General features: G+C 43.3%; 1 protein-coding gene across 3 annotated transcripts in view; it reads right to left on the bottom strand.

The window, feature by feature from the left end:
• Positions 1 to 18,338, bottom strand: part of MSN (moesin) — a 65,886-nt gene that overhangs the window by 30,978 nt on the left and 16,570 nt on the right. Inside the window, exon 2 of one of the 3 annotated variants that reach the window (XM_047844375.1) lies at positions 14,516 to 14,587. The exons of the other annotated variants lie outside the window; for them this stretch is intronic. Coding sequence (XP_047700331.1) covers positions 14,516 to 14,521 — 6 coding nt within the window. The 5' untranslated portion in view covers positions 14,522 to 14,587. The remainder of the gene's footprint in view (positions 1 to 14,515; positions 14,588 to 18,338) is intronic. 3 annotated transcript variants of the gene reach the window in all.

Raw genomic sequence — 18,338 nt, 5'->3', positions numbered from 1 at the left:
AGTCCTGCCCTCCAAAAGTTCCCCAAGAAGCATTGGGAGACAAGGGCATGTTGGAAATGGGGTGTTATTCCCCCAGTCACCATATATTTGGAGAAGTAACCTCCACATGTAACTAATCTCTCTTAGCAATGAGAACATAGCTAACTTGTCACTATGGGAATGAGAGTTCAGAGCAGAGGCTAAAGCTGAAAAGGTCAGGAACTGTAAGACTACCTTACCAAGCTGTAGCTTCCCCATTAACCCAGACTTAATTACATCAACCTCAGGCTAAGGCAGGGTCCCCCCCCACACCCAACACATGAAAGTCAGGAAGGAAACTAGCTCCTCCCTATTTGCACTTATCTCCAGGAGTTACTCGCAAATTCAGCTCAGCCAAACCATATTCCAGAATAAAACAACACATACTTCTCTACCCCCACCCCAGTTCATCTCTCCTTAGCTACAGGGGCTGCCCACTAGCTCCTTACCATAGCCTCTTTACAATTCCTCAAGATTTCAATCCTAGAATCTCATCTGGCTCCTCCAGAATAACATCCTTATGAACTTCTCATCCCTCTTCTTCAAGAGAATAAACAGTTCAGAATCCTAAACTGTCAGAGCTGAAAGGAACCTTAGAGACAATTTGATTCAAATTCTGCAACATACAGCTGGGGAAGCTGAGGTCCAGGAAAGGAGAGACACTGTCCCGGAGTCATGCAGCTGTTAGGCAGAATGAGATCAGGGATTGAAAACCTGGCTCTTGATCCACTGGCTATTTAATAAACTATAGAACCACCCTGACTCTTAGAAACAGTAGACACCTCAAGTGAACCACTGCTGAAAGACTATGTAGAGGAGGCTGGACCACCTTGCCTCCGTGAAAAACTCCAAGCTGGCATGGCTTGGAAGTCTAGGTTTAGGACTAGGAAGTCTAGGAAGAAGGCAGGCCTCCGTGAAAAACTCCAAGCTGGCATGGCTTGGAAGTCTAGGTTTAGGACTAGGAAGTCTAGGAAGAAGGCAGGCCTAACTTTCAGGCTCTGAGACATTCATTAACACTCATTCTAGGGAGACTAAACCTTTCATAACACATCATACAAGAAAATTCAAAGATCCCTTGTTTCTAAGATAGCTTCTTTTGCACAAACTTGGATAGCAATTCATTGGGAAGTTCCATGATAAAAGACACAGGCAAGAACCAAGCTGGAGGTTGGTGGGGAGAGGGTGAGATGCAGTAGGGAAAGAGGCAGGGAATTTGAGGAACAGATTTATATCTAAGTAGCCAAGAAGAACAGATTCTTTAATTCTCATAAAACTTTGATGCTACTGAAACAAAAGGGGACAGGATCCATCATTAATAAAGTAAGTCTCATAAATGGGCAAAGCCCCTCTCTGGGGCTACACCCAGCTGGACTTCATTCTCTCACATCAGTTTCCTGCTTCACCCAGTTTCCTGCCTACAAGTTTCACAAGAATGTAGACTGGAAACACAGACCAAAATTTGCAGCTGCCTGGAGATGCCAGGCACCAGAGCACCAGATAAGGGCTTTACTTTCTCTGCTCAGAAACACACCCCAGCAACCTCCAGCATCACAGCTCTGAAGCACACTGGAGATGATCCAAGCCTCAGCTTGAGTTCTATCCAGTGCTCATGGGATTTCTGTCCTGTCTTGTACTTCTGGGTGTTAAAAATTGCTGAAGCTAGGATCAGTTAACTCTGCAGCTGCAGGAGGGGGCTTCCATGCCAAGTCAAAAAGTTGTTTTTAACCCCAGAGCTAGGCTAGGGTCAGCTTCCTGCCTGCCAACCTTACTGGTAAGTCAACAGCTAAACCCATATCTAGGTAACCCACAAAATTGGAGTCCTCATCCCAGAAATAATTATCTCAGCTTTAGAGGAGTGGAGCATGGTATAATAGAAAAAAGCTCTGGAGCTTTTTTGACCTTCCTTTTTGTGAAACTCACTTTCCTAATCTAAAAAAAAATAGGTCTAATAATATCAACTTCACAACAGGGTTATTGGGAGCTTTAAGTTAAAATAATAGACATGGAAATACATAGCACATCATAAGTAGAATGTGAGGACTCCTAACCCCCCCTTTTTTAGTCATAGTATTACAAATACCCTACCTCTCAGGAATGATTTAAAATGAAAATGTGTTCAACTGTAGAGATCTTGGGGCTACCCAAGAAGATCTCTAGAGAGCCCTTCTAGCATAAAGGACTATCACTTTGGGAACAAACTCTAAAATGTGATTAGATTTCTAGTTGGTTATACAATATGAAGCCATGTACATCAGGTAGACATACACATATCCTTACAGGCATTATTATAAATGCTTTCTCTCTTGGAAGGATGGGGATTTTCCCCAAGAGACAGTGCTCTGAAGGGAGGTAGAACACAACAGAGCACGTATGCTACTTTGTCCTTTTCAGAGACTGCCTGATCTTTCCTAATCTTGGCTCTGCCTTGCCATTTTCTCCAATCATATTTCACCATAATACACAAACCTCCACCCCATAAACAAAACTTGCTGGGACCTCCAAATCACAAACTGGGCTGAAAACTGGCTCATCAGAATCACCTGGGGAAACATTTTTTTTTTTTAAAATACAGAGTCCCTAAACCCACTCACAGATTTACTATATAAGAGGAAGAACCTGGATATCTGAAGTTAGGAGCTTAGATAATTCTAAGGCCCAGCCATATTTGGGAACTTCTGGCATGGAATACGGTTCCCTGAACCAACCAGCCTCTCATGGGCTGGTGTATTATGGCTAGAGTGATGCTTGAAGGAAGGGAAACACAACAAGTAAAAAAAAAAACAAAAAACAAAAAACAAACAAAAAACTATGGAGACATTTAGGCTGGGCCTGGTGAACGGCTCTCCAGAGTTGAATGCAGCCCACCTACACTAAAGATGAGAGATGCAATCAGTCCTGCCACTGCCTCCAAACCCCTCTGCAACCTGGTCTCCCTATTTGTAAAATAGAGCAGGGATTATCCTTGGCCCTCGCTACCTAGTATCATCACTCCCCACCACCACAAACATTATTGTGCACTAAAACAATGTCTCTGTTGTAGAAAGAACATAACTTTGTATTCTGAAAACCTAAGTGCAAGATCCAACTCTACCAATAATCCATGAGCTCTTGATCTTTCCACCTGTAAAATGGGCATAATTATGCCAACCTGGCAGAATGTTATGCAGTACTAATGTGGTGTTTCTCAAACTTAATTGATCATAAGAATCATTTGAAGCACTAATTTAAAAACTCAGATTTCTAGACCCCACTCCAAACTTACTGAAATAGACTCTCCAGAGGAGGATCTTGGGAATTAGTCGTTTTGGCCCCAGCTGATTCTTTTCCCTAGGAAATTTAAAGAACCATCACCTGGCACAGACACTGTTGAGAGGAGATTGAGGATTAGATCAGAGAGGTCTGGTCTTCCAAACTGCTGTCTGGCTCAAATATCCTCATGACAGGGACCTTGAGGTTAGGACCCAGCAGAGCAGGCTCTGCAGGCAGTAGAGGGAGGAGACTTTGGAATTCCAAACAGAAAGCTAAATGCTTTCTGGAATGAACAAATATTCAGGTCATTGTCCAGAGCTTTCCACCATCCTACCATCTAGTTAAGAATCAGACAGTGGGAGGAAACAGTCAATGCATATACCTCACCAGCCAAAACACATGGATCAAAATGTTCTAACTACAGTCCTAATCAAAGCCTTCTTGAGTTCTCTGTCCCTTAAACACTCTATATTCACTCTTCCCCAGGAGAGCTTTCAGGCAAGGAGCAGACCTTAAATAATATTTTCCCGTTCTTAGATAATTCTGAGAACTTGGAAGAACAGAAGAGATATGGTGAGGGGGTCCTACATTTGCATAGAGATGTGAGAAGGTGGGGGACATGAGAATGAGAGTCTAAGATAGATGCCATTAATAATGGTGCACTGGAACCAGCTTACACTAGACCTGATCATGTGCATCTCTTTACAATTCCTCCCTCAAGGACCTCATATTGGTACCTTGGAATCAGCCATGGTGAGAGTATTTACACCACAGGGATCACTAAACAGTATAAATCTTGACTTCACCAGGAAATTTGATTTTAAATATTTACCAGTACATTATACACATGTGAAGTAAGCATATTTAGCCCCATTTTACAAATGAAGAAACAAAGTCCCAATGAAGGGAAACAACTGCTGTCTTAAAGCTGCATCACCATAGCCAAGAACTAGTCTGTCTGACTAGCAACAAATTCCTGGCTCTACCTACCAGCACCCTAAGGAAGCAGGAAAGCCTTCTTGTCAGCAAAAAGGTGGCTGACCCAAAAGGCTCCTCCATCATCTAAAGGCCAAACAAGGACACCTAAATATGCCTGGTGCCAAGGAAAGCTGTGGGTAAAGACCCAAGACTGAGATGTGAAAGCAACAAGAAACAGTCCCATCACTACCAGAGGATAGAGACTGGAATAAGGCAGGAAATGGGTTAGAAAGCCCCAGTGGAAACTGCAGCACATTCTAAGAGTCTCTTCACAAATATCCAACAGCGTGGTCTCTGGCAGGGGGCCCTGGGACACTGCAACTTTCTAGACTTCTTGAATCCTCAGTTTCCCTACAAGTAAAATGGGAATAATAATGCCTACTTCACAGGATTGTTGTGAGGACAACCATCATCTCCTTTACTTATAGGAAAGAACCTGGCTTGACATTTAGCATGTATTAAATGTATGTATTAAATTAAATTTGATAAATTTTAATTCTTTTTCTCCTGCAACCTCATTACTCAATCCAGATTCTTCCAGGGTGCCTGGTTCACCTTAACAATAATCATCCCATTGCACATACACAGTGACTTACAGCTTAAAAGATACTTGTTCATATGCATTCTTTCACTGAATTCAACTCTATATGAAAGGCAGGGCATAGACAAGCCCCATTTTACAGCAGGGAGAAATGGAAGCTCAGTGAAGTAAACAGCAATTTGCTCAAGTGTGAAGGAGAGAGGACTAGAACCCAGGTGTCCCCAGCTACTAGTACACTGTTCTTTACCCTTATAAGTTTATCTTATTCAAGGTTACAAGAGAGTCCAATGGCTTACTTATTGCCATTTAATTCATCCAAGAAATCTAGTGGCCTCTGGCCTCTGGCCTCTGGCCTCTGGCTCTGTCTCAGATTGCTACAAGAGGAACTGTCCATGAGATGGGAGAAAATCAAGACAGCAATGGAGTAGGAACAGTCTTCTTGTGGTAAAGGATACTACACCATTATCTAGGAGAAACCAGCTAAGAACAGTGGGCCAGAAATTGGTTCTGGGTCTGTCCCAGTAACCTTGGGATAATCCCTTACCCCTCTAGGTAGAGTGTCCCAAACTGTACTGCATAAGACTTGCTCAGTGGTTTTCAATTTTATTTTATTTTTAGCAGCTTATTGCCTCTTCACACTTCCAGATAGAAAACCACATGAGACTTCAAAATTTGAAGTACATAAAAGTAGAACTTTTCTAGCTAAAGGGGGACTGCAGCTTCCCAGGCAGTTCAACCAAATACAAACCACTGGACTACCACCTTAGGGAAAGTGAGAGAGCTCCAGGTATAACTTTCTAGAATTTTACTCAACTCTGCCACTATTCTTTATAGGACTTCAAAGACTCTTTTGGCCTCAGTTTCCCCATCTAAGGTAGCTGGACCAATTGGCCTCTAAAGGCCCTTTCAGCATTGGGATTCAGGAAAAGAAAGCCCATCAATCCCCATGGTGACGAACTGTGAAGAGAGACCAACAAAAGCAAAGCCCCATCCCTTTGCCCTGGAAAGCCCCTCAGCCTCTGGTGACTGTGAAGTCTTCAATTAGTTCCTCAAGCACTGGGTAAATGGCAACAGGGCGGGTGGACAGACAGGCAGGAAGGCATGCACCCCACCCTCCCTTGCACAGGAAGCTAGCTACATCCTCTTTTCCCCACCCCAGGCAGCACATCTCCAAAGGTCCCCAAAAGAAGTAGTGGGGGCAGGGAGAAGAAGAGGATGAGGTTTGAAAGGAAACTGAACATGCAAATCCCCACAGTGTGCTAGGGAGCCATCTGGGGGTAGAGGAGTGACTAGGGCCCCGGGAAAGAGCAACAAAGCAGGCCCATTCTCTACTGGGGCCCAGCTTCCCCAACAAAACTATGCCAAAATGGTATATGGCTGCAAGAGTTACAAGGCAAGCGTAGGCCCACCCACTCCTTACCAACTGAGTTTCTCCAGCCTGAAGAGTTGGGCCTCATTCATAGGCTATTACAGTTATTTCTTATAGTAAGAACACAGATGTGTATGCATAACTATACACATAAGTACACATAAGTGAACCCTTAAGAATACAGGGGCTCTTCCTGCCTCTCAGAGCCAAGGAGGCAGGTACCAACCCGCATGGCCACACCACCAGCCCACTTTCCTGTGCCCTCCCCAAACCCTGTAACTGGGGCCCAGCCTTCCCCACATCCTGTTCTCAGAGAACACGTGGCTGCCTGGGGAAAGATAATGTCATTACCACACTTCCCCTCCCTGGAGGAGGCTTTGGTTGACTGGGGAGGGAACTGGAGTTCTTTGCCTGATCAGGCTGAGTAATCTGCAGTAAATTTCCCAGTTTTACAGACAGGGACTGGAAGGGTGACAAGTTAACACTGAAAGCACCTTCCACATTACAGGATCCATGCTAGAGACAGATGGTGATGATCCAAAGTACTTCTGGAAAAATGAATTTTCTGGAAAAACACAAATTGGCAACTTTTCCTACATTTGGAAACTAGAATACAACATGCTAATGCTATTCCTTGATTAATGAACTAGGAGATGCAAAAATACAATAAACTTATTTTTCAAAAAGTCTCCTAAACATTACTCAAGTCACTATACCTGGGTTTTAGATGTATCAACATTTCTGCTAAAGCAGCTTGATCTGCTGGCAGTCTTAATGGGCCTAGAGTGGCTTTGGCCACTAGGAAAAAGAAAATGACTGCAGACCCATAAGAAAGAGCTCCCCAAACACACTCAAAGGAAGGGATGGAAAGAGGGTACCAGAGCCCGAACCCACTAATTGTTCAATTTTCCTTCACTCCTCTCTGATCAGCTGACTCCCTGGCTCGCCCTTGTCTTCACTTCCCAGACTATAAGTAGCAAAGAATGTGGCTGAACATTCCATCTGAATATTCAGGGAGAACCTCCTTATTCATCAGCATGAAGTCAGGAGGCTTCACCATTAACAGAACTGCCTTACTAAGTGCAGACCTTCAGTGCAACATGATCCTTGTCCAGGCTTGTATGAGGGACCTTGGCTGACCGCCCCTAAGCAGGATGTCCTCAGTCCCACCCAGCCTGCTACTTACCCACACCTAATCTCACAGCCCAATCTGACTCTTGTCCCTATCAAGGAACAAGGTTTATCACAGACCTTAAGAAAATACCGACTTCTCAGAACCTGCCTCCAGTGGATGTGCTGAAGGCTGAAGAGTAGTGTCATACCTGCCCTAGGTATCTCTGTTTGTTGCCATAGCTTATAGTCTTCATTTTTGTCATGGTCATCTTCCTGGAAGCATAGATATAAAGAGCCCAAATAATGCCCTTAAGCTCTATGGATCTGATTGTTTTGGAAAAGTTGCAGAGCAGGGGTGGTCAGTAAGAGAACAGGGACGTGACATCCATCTTATTAGTTTTGGTCCCTATGTAGATTGATATAACTTCTCTAAAAGCTGGCTTTGTATTTTTTTTTTCAGTTAATAAAGCCACATCTTGCCTTTCGAACTACAAGCTCAGCTATCAAATTACTGAGACTGGTAAAAAACTGTTTAACCTATTTGGCCAACACTAGGGTTTTTAGCACCCCTTCCACCACAAACATGCAACCTTTGTAGTCCCTAATGCTGAAGTGAGCGGGCACGAAACCACTCACCCTACACAGACACACACACACACACACACACACACACACACACACACACACACACGAGTTCTTTGGGTAGAGTAAGAAGTCCCCTTCCCCACTACCCTAATTTTGGTCTAGTTTGTTCAGATAGCAGCAGCAGGAAAGAGGCCTACCAGAACCTATACAGTAATTACCCAGCAGCCCCCCTAATGGCCCAGGTAATAGACCTTATTCCATAATCCAAAGTAAACCTTAAAATTGTACCTACAATGCTAGTAAGTGTTAGAAAAGCAAATAAGGCCACCTCTTACCTACCTTAGGTGTTTTAGAAAGGATCTGCACTCCTGATACAGTCACATAGACATACATGCTGGTTCCATATACCAACTTATTAGATGCCCAATATGGACCAGGTCTTGAGATGATTTTAATGTTTGCACATGTGTGTGTGAAAGTGAGTGAATGAACATGTGAGAGATTTGGGGTGGAGGTGGGCAGTGATCTGCAGAAAAGTGAGTGTATAATTACCATTCTGTACACAGCAAGAACAGTAATTGAGGTAATCAAAGGGAACTGTGGAAACATAAAGGGGCACTCAGGCCATAATGGAGAAAGTAGGAAAGCAGAAGGTTTTTAGAGGAAGGGCTGACATGTCCTCAGATATAGAATACCGTCACAGGAAAAAGATGTTAAATGGAAAGGAAAGCTCATGGTGTTCTGGATAGAGAAATAGCATGTATGAGGACACAGAGGCAAGAATCACAATGTATGCCCTCCAAATGCTGCAGTGAAATATCCAACATGTGAAAACTATCCCTAAGATACAAAGGATCAAGCCTTCCTATCCCAGTTCCAGGACTCTTCTCCCAGAATCTATCAGAAGAGAATAAATTACAGACCATTTCACCACCACAGAATTAGGCACTAGATCACCAGATCTGGGGGAGAGGTGTTCCACTGGCAGAGAGAGAAATTCCTGAAGACAAAGCCAGACAAGATGGCTTAATATACAAGATATAGATAGGAATCTGGCTCTGTTCCACAGAGCCCCACTGAGGCACCAGCTTAGCCTAATGAATAGTCTCTACCCTAGCTCCCACAAACCTGGGAGGAACCACTCCCCAGACCTCAAGGGAGCCTACCACAACCCACTTTCAGTCCATATGGAAAACTAGTCTACCTACAAATAGACCTGGAAAGGCAACTAGAATGAGATTTCCACTGTACTCACACTGCACCACACACACACACACACACACACACACACACACACACACACTCACAAAGAGGAAGTGAAAGCTACCAGCACAGCAAGGGCTTGGGACAGGCCTCAGCCACAGCTGCCTGGCTTCTGCAAAGAGGTGGCGACGCACTGGTTTCACAAACTGTTGTGCCCTCTTGAGTAAGGGTTCCTCTCATCATTTTCTTCTCTGCACATCCTATCTTCTTCCCACCCCATACCCATCAAGTATAACCTGGGTCTCTTTTCCCCCACTCCCTCATTCTGGGATTTTCAAGGCTCCCCAGAGCTGGGATTCCTCTTCACAAAGCAAGATACACCCACACAGATTCTCACCACGCCCTCAATATGCTGCAGTGGAAGGCACAGCGTGGTTCACCACAAAGTAGGCCAGTAATTGTTTCAAATTAGGCATCATTGTTTCAAATATCAGTTTCCTTATTTAAAAAAAAATCATACAGATATAGTGCTATTACACTATCATAGGGAGCACACTTACAAATTACAGGCAAAGCCTAACTAGGGTCCTAAAATTACTATTTAAAGAGAGTAAAATACCATGAAAGGAATTAGAGAAACGGGCATTTATCAAGCACTTTCAATGTGTCAGGTCCCCTTCTAGATGTACTTTTACACGTGTGAGCTATTTTCTCTCTCATAAATCTGAAGGAAGTGGGTATCATTATCCACATTTCAAAAATTGAAAACTAAGGTTCAGAAAGGTTAAATGCCTTACCTAAGGTCATACAACTATATAAATAGTAGCTGATAATGATGCCACATAATTGACCTACTTTATTTACTTTCTGGCTGAGACCCATCCTTTCTCTCAAGTTACCTTGAACAATGCTGATGAGACCCCCACCCAAAAAAAGTCATGGGAAAACCTGAGGCAACTCTACTTGGAATGTTCACTATTAATCGTCACATTAAAACCATTTAAGCTAATCTTACTCGCTGACTATTCACAAATATGGTTCAGCCATTAAAGGCAGAAACATCTTTGCATATTCCACAAAGTCTTCTACATTGTTGGGTTAGAGGCAAGGCATTAAGGACACTAGGGAAGGGGATAATAAGAGCAGCTTTGGTGAGTGCTGTTTAACTCCTTGTACCCTGGTCACCTCTGGTCAGGAAGGTCAGTGATTGAGTCTCCCAAGTAGTCTAGAATTGGGTGTGTATCTGCAAGCCTAGGTGTGTTTGGGGAAGGGCAGTCACAGCAGAAGGGAGAAGTCCCTAGAAAATCTGATATAACTCCTCTTAGAACTCTGACCTTTCCAGAAGAGTGACTCAGTCTTGACACCACACTCTCTCCATTCCAGGATTCCCAAAGACTTATCATGAATGGGAATAGGTGCCTGAATAGGCATGTACCCAGAAAAACACACAACAGCTAACATAGTAGAAACCCTCAGAACACTGGATGTAAGGGCTACAGATAGAGCTGGAATGTTTCCCTGTCTGGGTAAGCTTATCACTAGAGCTACATTGTAGTAGCATCCCATAACTCCAGTTATGGTGTTCTACTCCAAAAGTACCAAGATCCCCTCTGTTTAGGCATGGTCTCACAAGAACACAAAGGAGTTACCTTCTCAAAAAGTCAGCCTTGATTTTAGGAGACTCAGCAAAGCCAAGGATAAAGTGTGGGGGGAGGAAGAGGAAGAAGGAAGAACCCCAGCTCTGGAATCCCCTATTGAATGTAGCTTTGGACTTTTGTGTTTTCATTTTCAAATCTCCTTAATTATGATCAACAGCAGCTGTGTACTTACAAGATTTGGGGCCATATGAGATGAAAAGTTAAGTCTTATATAGGAACAGTGAGCTGGAAGAAAATCATCATCTACCAGGTTCTTTTTACTCCAAGAAGGATACAATTTTAATTTTAACCCCAGTGACTGAGACCCCAAGTGTACCCCAGAGGGAGACAGAGAGGTTTGGTTAGTTAGTAACTAACATGGAAAGGGCTGGCTACAAACAGCCTTATCACAAATCAGAATTCAGAGGTGTCCCATGTGTATAGCTCAGGAAAGAGGTGTCATGAGTTTATAAGAAATTGGTATATAATAAATTGGTAGTATAGAGAATAGACTATTAAAGATTGGGAATCTGTTTCTGTTAGGCCCATAAGGTCTCTGTTGCATATTCTCCCATTTTTCTTTTAACAATGTTTTTTGAAATGTGAAATCAGGTGCACCTGAGTGGCTCAGTCAGTTGAGTGTCTGACTTCAGTTCAGGTCATGATCTCATGGTTCATGGGTTCGACCCCATATCAGGCTTTCTGCTGTCAGCACAGAGCCTGCTTCGGATTCTGTGTTCCCCTCTCTCTCTGCCCCTCCCCTGCTTCTGCTCTCTCTGTCTCTCTCAAAATAAATAAACTTAAAAAAAATTAATGTGAAATCTATTTTTACTAACATAGGACTCAGAAACAAGTTTATCAACTGCCAGACTAGGCCAAATATTGTCAAGTTAGTCACTCCACTATCAACAAGGCCTCAAATCTGGTCTAACACCTCTCTTCACATTCTAATTTCCATTGAAGATGGACAGCAAGGGTCTGATCCAAAAGTTAGCTAAAGATAATTGGCCTAAACAGGAGGCTACTCCTTTCCTGAGTAAAAGCACTGGGAAAAAATAAGCAATAAGTTTACAGCACTTGCCATCTTCCCAAAGGCTCATTCACATACCAGAAAGGCCCTGGGTAATGCTGATCCCCCTCAGTAGTATGCTCCAGTCCAGGAGCTAAGCCATGGAGTGCCTAGCGCCTAGGCTTCTGGCTCAAACCCCAGGCCTTGAAGAACAAGAGGCATGTATGAAGAAGAAAAAAGAACAGGACCTTCCCAGCTGGCCTATGAAGGGCTCAAGAAACAAAGGGGCATCTATAGCTTACTTCTCTCCTTATGTATTTAGAAAAGGTGTGGATAATAAAAAGAAATAAAGTCAGAGATGCCAAACTCAGTGGGAAGGAGAGTTAAGAATGAAATTAGTGCCAACCACAAAGCTCCAACACTAAAGATCTCCATTAGTGGTCAACACTCCTCTGGACTAGGTCTAGGATCCTCAGAGTCCAGTTAGCACTTCTCTCATAAAGAAGTGGTGAGAGGGGTGCCTGGGTGGCTCAGTCGGTTAAGCATCTGACTTCAGCTCAGGTCACGATCTCATGGTCCGTGAGTTCGAGCCCCGCGTCAGGCTCTGGGCTGATGGCTCAGAGCCTGGAGCCTGCTTCCGATTCTGTGTCTCCCTCTCTCCCTGCCCCTCCCCATTCATGCTCTGTCTCTCTCTGTCTCAAAAATAAATAAAAACGTTAAAAAAATTTAAAAAAAAAAGAAGTGGTGAGAAAAAAAAAAACAAACAACCATTCAGGAGTGCCTACCTTCTAACCTCCCACTCCATGCCCTAACTCCTCACATTTACCTCTCTTGTAGAAAAAAAAAAAGAAAAAAAAAAGAAAGAAAACTATGTATGTGTGAAAGCATGTGTACCCTAAAATTCAACTACTGTTAAGAACTGTGGACTTCTAGAAACAGGGATACCACTGATGGCCAATGCTCAGATGTGGCCCTTTTCTCCCAGTTAGCTTCCAGATTCTTCCCTCAGGAAGGGAAGAATCTAGTCTGACTCAAAGGAGGAAGCAAGAGAAGAAAATTCAGCACCTATTGAGTACCTGAAAAGTGTGGGACAGGGTATTGGGCACTAAAAATACAAAGATTATCATAAGCCCTTACTTCAAAGGGTTTCCCATCTAGTAGTGAAAAGATGTAATTATTGGGTCCCACAGAATGCAGTATGTGCTATATCTACCCTAAATCTCCCAGCCACCTTTCTCTCCAAATAAAAAGTTTCTTTGGAGGCTGATGGCTGAAAAGAAATCAAGATATCCTCCTGGAATTGCCTCGTTCTCCACATCAAACACTCTCTTGTGCCCCAGGGAAGTCTTAGACTAAAAACCCCTTTCCTACCATAGAAGAAGCTTATGCTAAATAAAACTCAATTAAAATTGGGATGCCACATATAAAACTGTTAAAACATAATTAAAAAGCACACTGTGATATGGTACCAGGCCTTGTGGGAGAACTTCATGTACTCTAAAAGTATAGAAGCAGCAGAGGCTGGGGCCTAGTCGGGTGTAAAGGCCATGTAGCTGAAGCAGGAAACAGACAACAAGCAGTCTCCAGTTCCCAAGCACCTTGCTGTGGACACAGGGCAGGGTCCCAGCCCAGCACTTCTATAATGGCACTGAAAAATGAATTCACAGGGTCCTTGGGCTCTTACACACCAACTCCCTATGATGTTCCCACTAACTGAATGCCTTAGAGCCCACAGCATTATTCACTTCCCATCCTGTCCTGTCCTTTCTCCCCTACCACAACTGGTCTGCACATTCCTGCTCTAAAGAGAGTTGTTTACTTCCCTTGGGCCCAGTTAGTTGCTTTGTGTGGTTTTGTTTGTTTTGTTTTTTGTTTTTGTTTTTGTTTAGAGAGAGAGTGGGAGAGAGGGGCAGAGAAAGAGAGAGAGAGAGAGAGAGAGAGAGGAGAGAGAGAGAGAATCCCAAGCAGGCTCCATGCTCAGCACGGAGCCCAATGCTGGGCTCAATCCCATGACCCTGGGATTATGACCTGAGACAAAATCAAGGGTCTGACACTTAACTGACTGCATCACCAATGTACCCCCACTTAGTTACTTTGAATCCCACTCTTTCCTCCAGCACTTGGGGGTCACATAATTTCCATCTCATCCAGGCCCAGGGACCAAGTTTAAGGACTGCCTAATTGAGCTATCGGGGCCACCTTTTACCTCCAGCTACAAGAGTGAAGTGAAAAGAGCCCTGGACAAATCACAACTCAGCTCAGCTCTATTCACGCTGTATGGGCATAGGCCTCCCCTTTGTCAGAATCCTTTTTTATGGATGTAACATGAAGAGGCTTTGATTAGGTATGAGTTATCAACCATAGCCCAACATTAAAATAGAAGAACTCTTAAAAAATACTGATGCCTGGGGCATCTAGGTGGCCCAGTCAGTTAAGTGTCCAACTTCAGCTCCATTCATTATCTCACTGTTCATGGGTTTGAGTCTCATATCGGGTTCTGTGCTGACAGCTCAGATCCTGGAGCCTGCTTTGGGTTCTATGTCTCCCTCTCTCTCTGCCTTTCCCCTGCTCATGCTCTGTCTCTCTCTGTCAAAAATAAATAAATATTTAAAAATTACAAAAAAATACTGACACCCAAAGCCCTAAGCCAGAACAATAAATCAGTCTACATGTGCTTCCTCAAGCTGGCCAAGACCAACCGCACAGGCAAGCTAGACTTTCCCAGTGGATCAGAAGGTAAGGAACCTAGCTGGCCCCATGTAAAACTCAGTCCCCCAACTATAAGAACAGCAGCTCTAACAGTTAAACTCCACCTTCATTCTGGCCCCTAGAGCTACTGGAGTCAGGAGTTCAAATTTCCCCCTTTTCCCAACTCTGCTTCAGATCTGTAAAGAAAAAAATAAAAATAAATAAATAAATAAATACATACATACATACATACATACATACAAATGTATTAGAACTGATAAATTCGATGTCACATGCTTCGAAATCAAGCAAACATTATGACTTTTCCTTCTAAAGGACCAGGCCTATCTGCCATTATCAACTAGGTTTTTCCATTTGCCACATCTGGTCTCTATGGCCCATCTTTAAGGAGCTCACACCCTACATAGAGGGGATGGTGACAAGGGAGATCTGCTCTTCTTGCTTCCACAGGCTTTGGCTGCTCTAGTGACACATTCCCATGTGATAGTGTCACATTCCTGAGGGCTTACCAACTACTTGTGACCAGGGACTATCTGGCCAGGGATTATACTAAACCATCTACCTCATGATGTCATTCTATAACCTGTTTCTGGTGGGCTCCCTATGAATTACCCTTTCAAAGCACCTCTTCCCTCTTCACCCATATCAGGCCTAGACTGACTCTTGCCACCCTTCCTGCCTTTCTCTCCACCCAGTTATGTTACTGAACATTCCCAAGACTTTCTATGAAGTCCTCCCATCCAAAAACTAGATAGTTGACCACTTCCAACGTGGCTTAACCATGACTAGGGCTTAAGTCTAAGCCTTTGTGAAACAACATTCATCTCCCCTTCCAATACTCCAGAGTCTAAAACTGAAGTCACATTTGTTTTCCATTCAACTCCTGTCTCCCTTATACATTCACTGAGTAATTTTTGTAGAGTCTCTTAACCTCTTTGAGCCTCAGTTTCCCCATATGCAAATATGGGGGTAATAATTCCTAACCTGCCAACTGGAGAGAGCTAATGAATATTAAATGACATCATAATAGTGTTTGAAAGGGCTCTGACAGCTAGGATGCATATCACAAACATATCGAATTATTAGTATTTGTGTTGGAGACTTTTTTGTTTGGTTTGGTTTTTTGTCCAGCCAAGGGATAAGGAAAGCTAGGAACACTGGAAAATGACTGCAAGACAATGCCAGCCAACCTGTAAAGGGATTCCTTAAATTCACATATCTCAAGGTTGTTTTAAACAGGGAACTACTTGGAAAGCAGGCAGCTATCCCCTAAATTTATAACTCCCTCCCAGCTTCCCAACCCTAGTATTCCATTTTCTGGGCTTCTCAACAGCTTAGAAGCTCCAGGGGAAATTGCCTAGAGGGGTCTCTAAAAGCTCTTTTAGTATTTCTTTAGTTTTGGCTCTTCCTAACAAAGGCTAAATCCCAGTACATTGGGGGAGGGATAACTTGTCAAACCCTCCGTTAGAATAACAGTCTATGTAGGATGATCTCATATGTGGTCTCTCCTCCCACCACTCTTTGAAGGCTTGACTCCCTTTCAATCCCAGTCTCATAAATTTGTCACCACTACCTGAGTTCACAGCTTGAAAAGATGGTACTGACCATCTTTTCTGACCAGGGAAGTAGAAGCCTATTTCTTTCCTTGCTCCAAAAGCCAAAGTTCACTGTTTTCCTTGTAGTTAAGGTCAGTCATCCACATCAACATAAGAGTAATACCTTATGGATAACTCAGCAGTAGCACTCTAACCACTTTATGTCCGGGAATTTTTTTAGAAAATATCTCCCTAATTATTCTTGTTTGGGCTGTCAGAAGAGCCAAGATAATTTGCATTCCCTGGGCTCACATGGCTTAGGAAAGGCAGTACACAGGTAACTGGAAGAAGAAACTGTTCTTATGGATAGTTGAGAGCTAACTATATGGCAATGCATCACTGATCCCAAATGGTCTATAAATGAGCTATTCCACAGAAGTGAACTTTTCCTAATAACTGAGGCTTATCATTTTAAAAAATTATTACATTTATTTATTTTTGAGAGACAGAGTGAGACAAAGTGATAGTGGGGGAGGGGCAGAGAGAGAGGGAGACACAGAACCCGAAGCAGGCTCCAGGCTCTGAGCTGTCAGCACAGAGCCCAATACAGGGCTCAAACCCACAAACCATGAGATCATGACCTGAACTGAAGTCGGATGCCTAACCAACTGAGCCACCCAGGCACCCCTGAGGCTTATCCTTTTAAGGAACATAACCATTCTTTTTTTTAAGTTCATTTGTTTATTCTTAAGAGAAAGAGAGAGAAAGCACACACGAGGGGCAGAGAGAGAGGGAGAGAGAGAGAATCCCGAGCAGGCTTCACACCAGCATCGTGGAGCCCGATGTGGGGCTAGAATTCACAAACTGTGAAATCATGACCCAAGCTGAAACCACAAGTCAGACACTCAACAGACTGAGCCACCCAGGTGCCCAGGATCATAACCATTCTTAATGATGAAGTGAAAGTCTTTTATCCACTGGCACATTCCACTGCCTTTGTTGACAGAGGCTGTTAAAACATGACTTAAGCTTCTCTGAGCACCTGAAGCCTGTATGTTCATTTTCTACAGAACTGACATTTGAGGATTTTTCAGTGTTATCTTATCCAAGTTTCCCACCAACTCAGGCTAGCGTTATCATCTTCATTTTACCAGTGAAGAATGGGAGGCTCAGGGAAGTTAAAGGACTTCCCATAAGGTCACACAGCCAATATGCTAAAACACAGTTCTTCCTGAAAACTTGGCCTAAATAAGTGCCTGGAGATACTTTGGATCCAAGCAGCCCAAAGACTAAAGTATCCCAAAATGTAATTCCCCTTCCTTTTTTGGAGTCTGATCTCAGAGCCTTGCTCTCCTTGCCCTACAAGATTCAGAAAGCTCCAATTACTTATAATCTGCAGGCAGTTTCCTGTTTGTCTAAAGAGGAAGGCAATAATGCCTGCAGTGGCCTATAGGCCTGGCCCAATCAAGGTCAATCTCTGGTGGCAGAGGCTCCATGATTAAAGACTGAGTAAGCAGAAGCTCTGTTCCATCCACTGTGAAAGTCTGGGAACTAAGAGACACAAGAAGAGTGGGGCATGCCATGAGTGGGCAGAAGAGATCCTCCAATTCTGGTAATTCTACTTGTCTTCATTGGACCTGGTTCCTTTCAACATGATCAATATCTTCAATATCTTCTAAGACCAGGAGAAGCCACTAGGATATTTTTTTTTTCAAAATATATTGTATACTTGTTTGTATTTCACAAATCACTATCCTCCTCAACTCTTCAACTGGATGGCTTAATTACAGCTGAGTAGTCTACAAAATTCCACTTTCCTGTCACCTGGACAAGATCCCTGATATGTATGGATAGTGGATGAGGATTCTAATCCAGCTTCACTGCTCGTCTCTGGAGAAGACTGGAAAAGCATATGCCCATGACTACCACCAACACACACACACACACACACACACACACACACACGCATGCACCAGCTTCTTTCCTTAACCTCAAACAGCTATGGTAGCAGAGGTCTTCTGGTGAACAGGGCTCTCAGTTTGGAATCAAGCTACCCCAAACTGGCAAAACCACAGGAGAGAGAAGTGTTCATATTAAGCAAAGGAAAGTGGTTTACCTACTGCCAATCATTCCACTGACATCATTTAGACACTGGTGAAATAATAGCAATCTCTAGATGTGAGAATTGAAAAGGGAAATAGTTTTCATCATCCCATCCTTCATGCTAACAAAAGGGTCCACAATTCCCACCTTCTCCATAAAGCCTTTCTCTCTCAGGAAGGCAAACACTTACAATGTCTTCTTTATTTTCCACTCAAAAAAGAATATGGGCCCTTTTCATTTGTATAGATTTTAAGTGTTCCACCCATTTGATAACTTGCTTATTAATGAG

The sequence above is a fragment of the Prionailurus viverrinus genome, chromosome X, assembly GCF_022837055.1.
Source record: "Prionailurus viverrinus isolate Anna chromosome X, UM_Priviv_1.0, whole genome shotgun sequence".
Taxonomy (NCBI): Eukaryota; Metazoa; Chordata; class Mammalia; order Carnivora; family Felidae; genus Prionailurus; species Prionailurus viverrinus.
The sequence above is the reverse complement of the archived record's forward strand: the minus strand, read 5'-3'. Positions and strand labels throughout refer to the sequence as shown.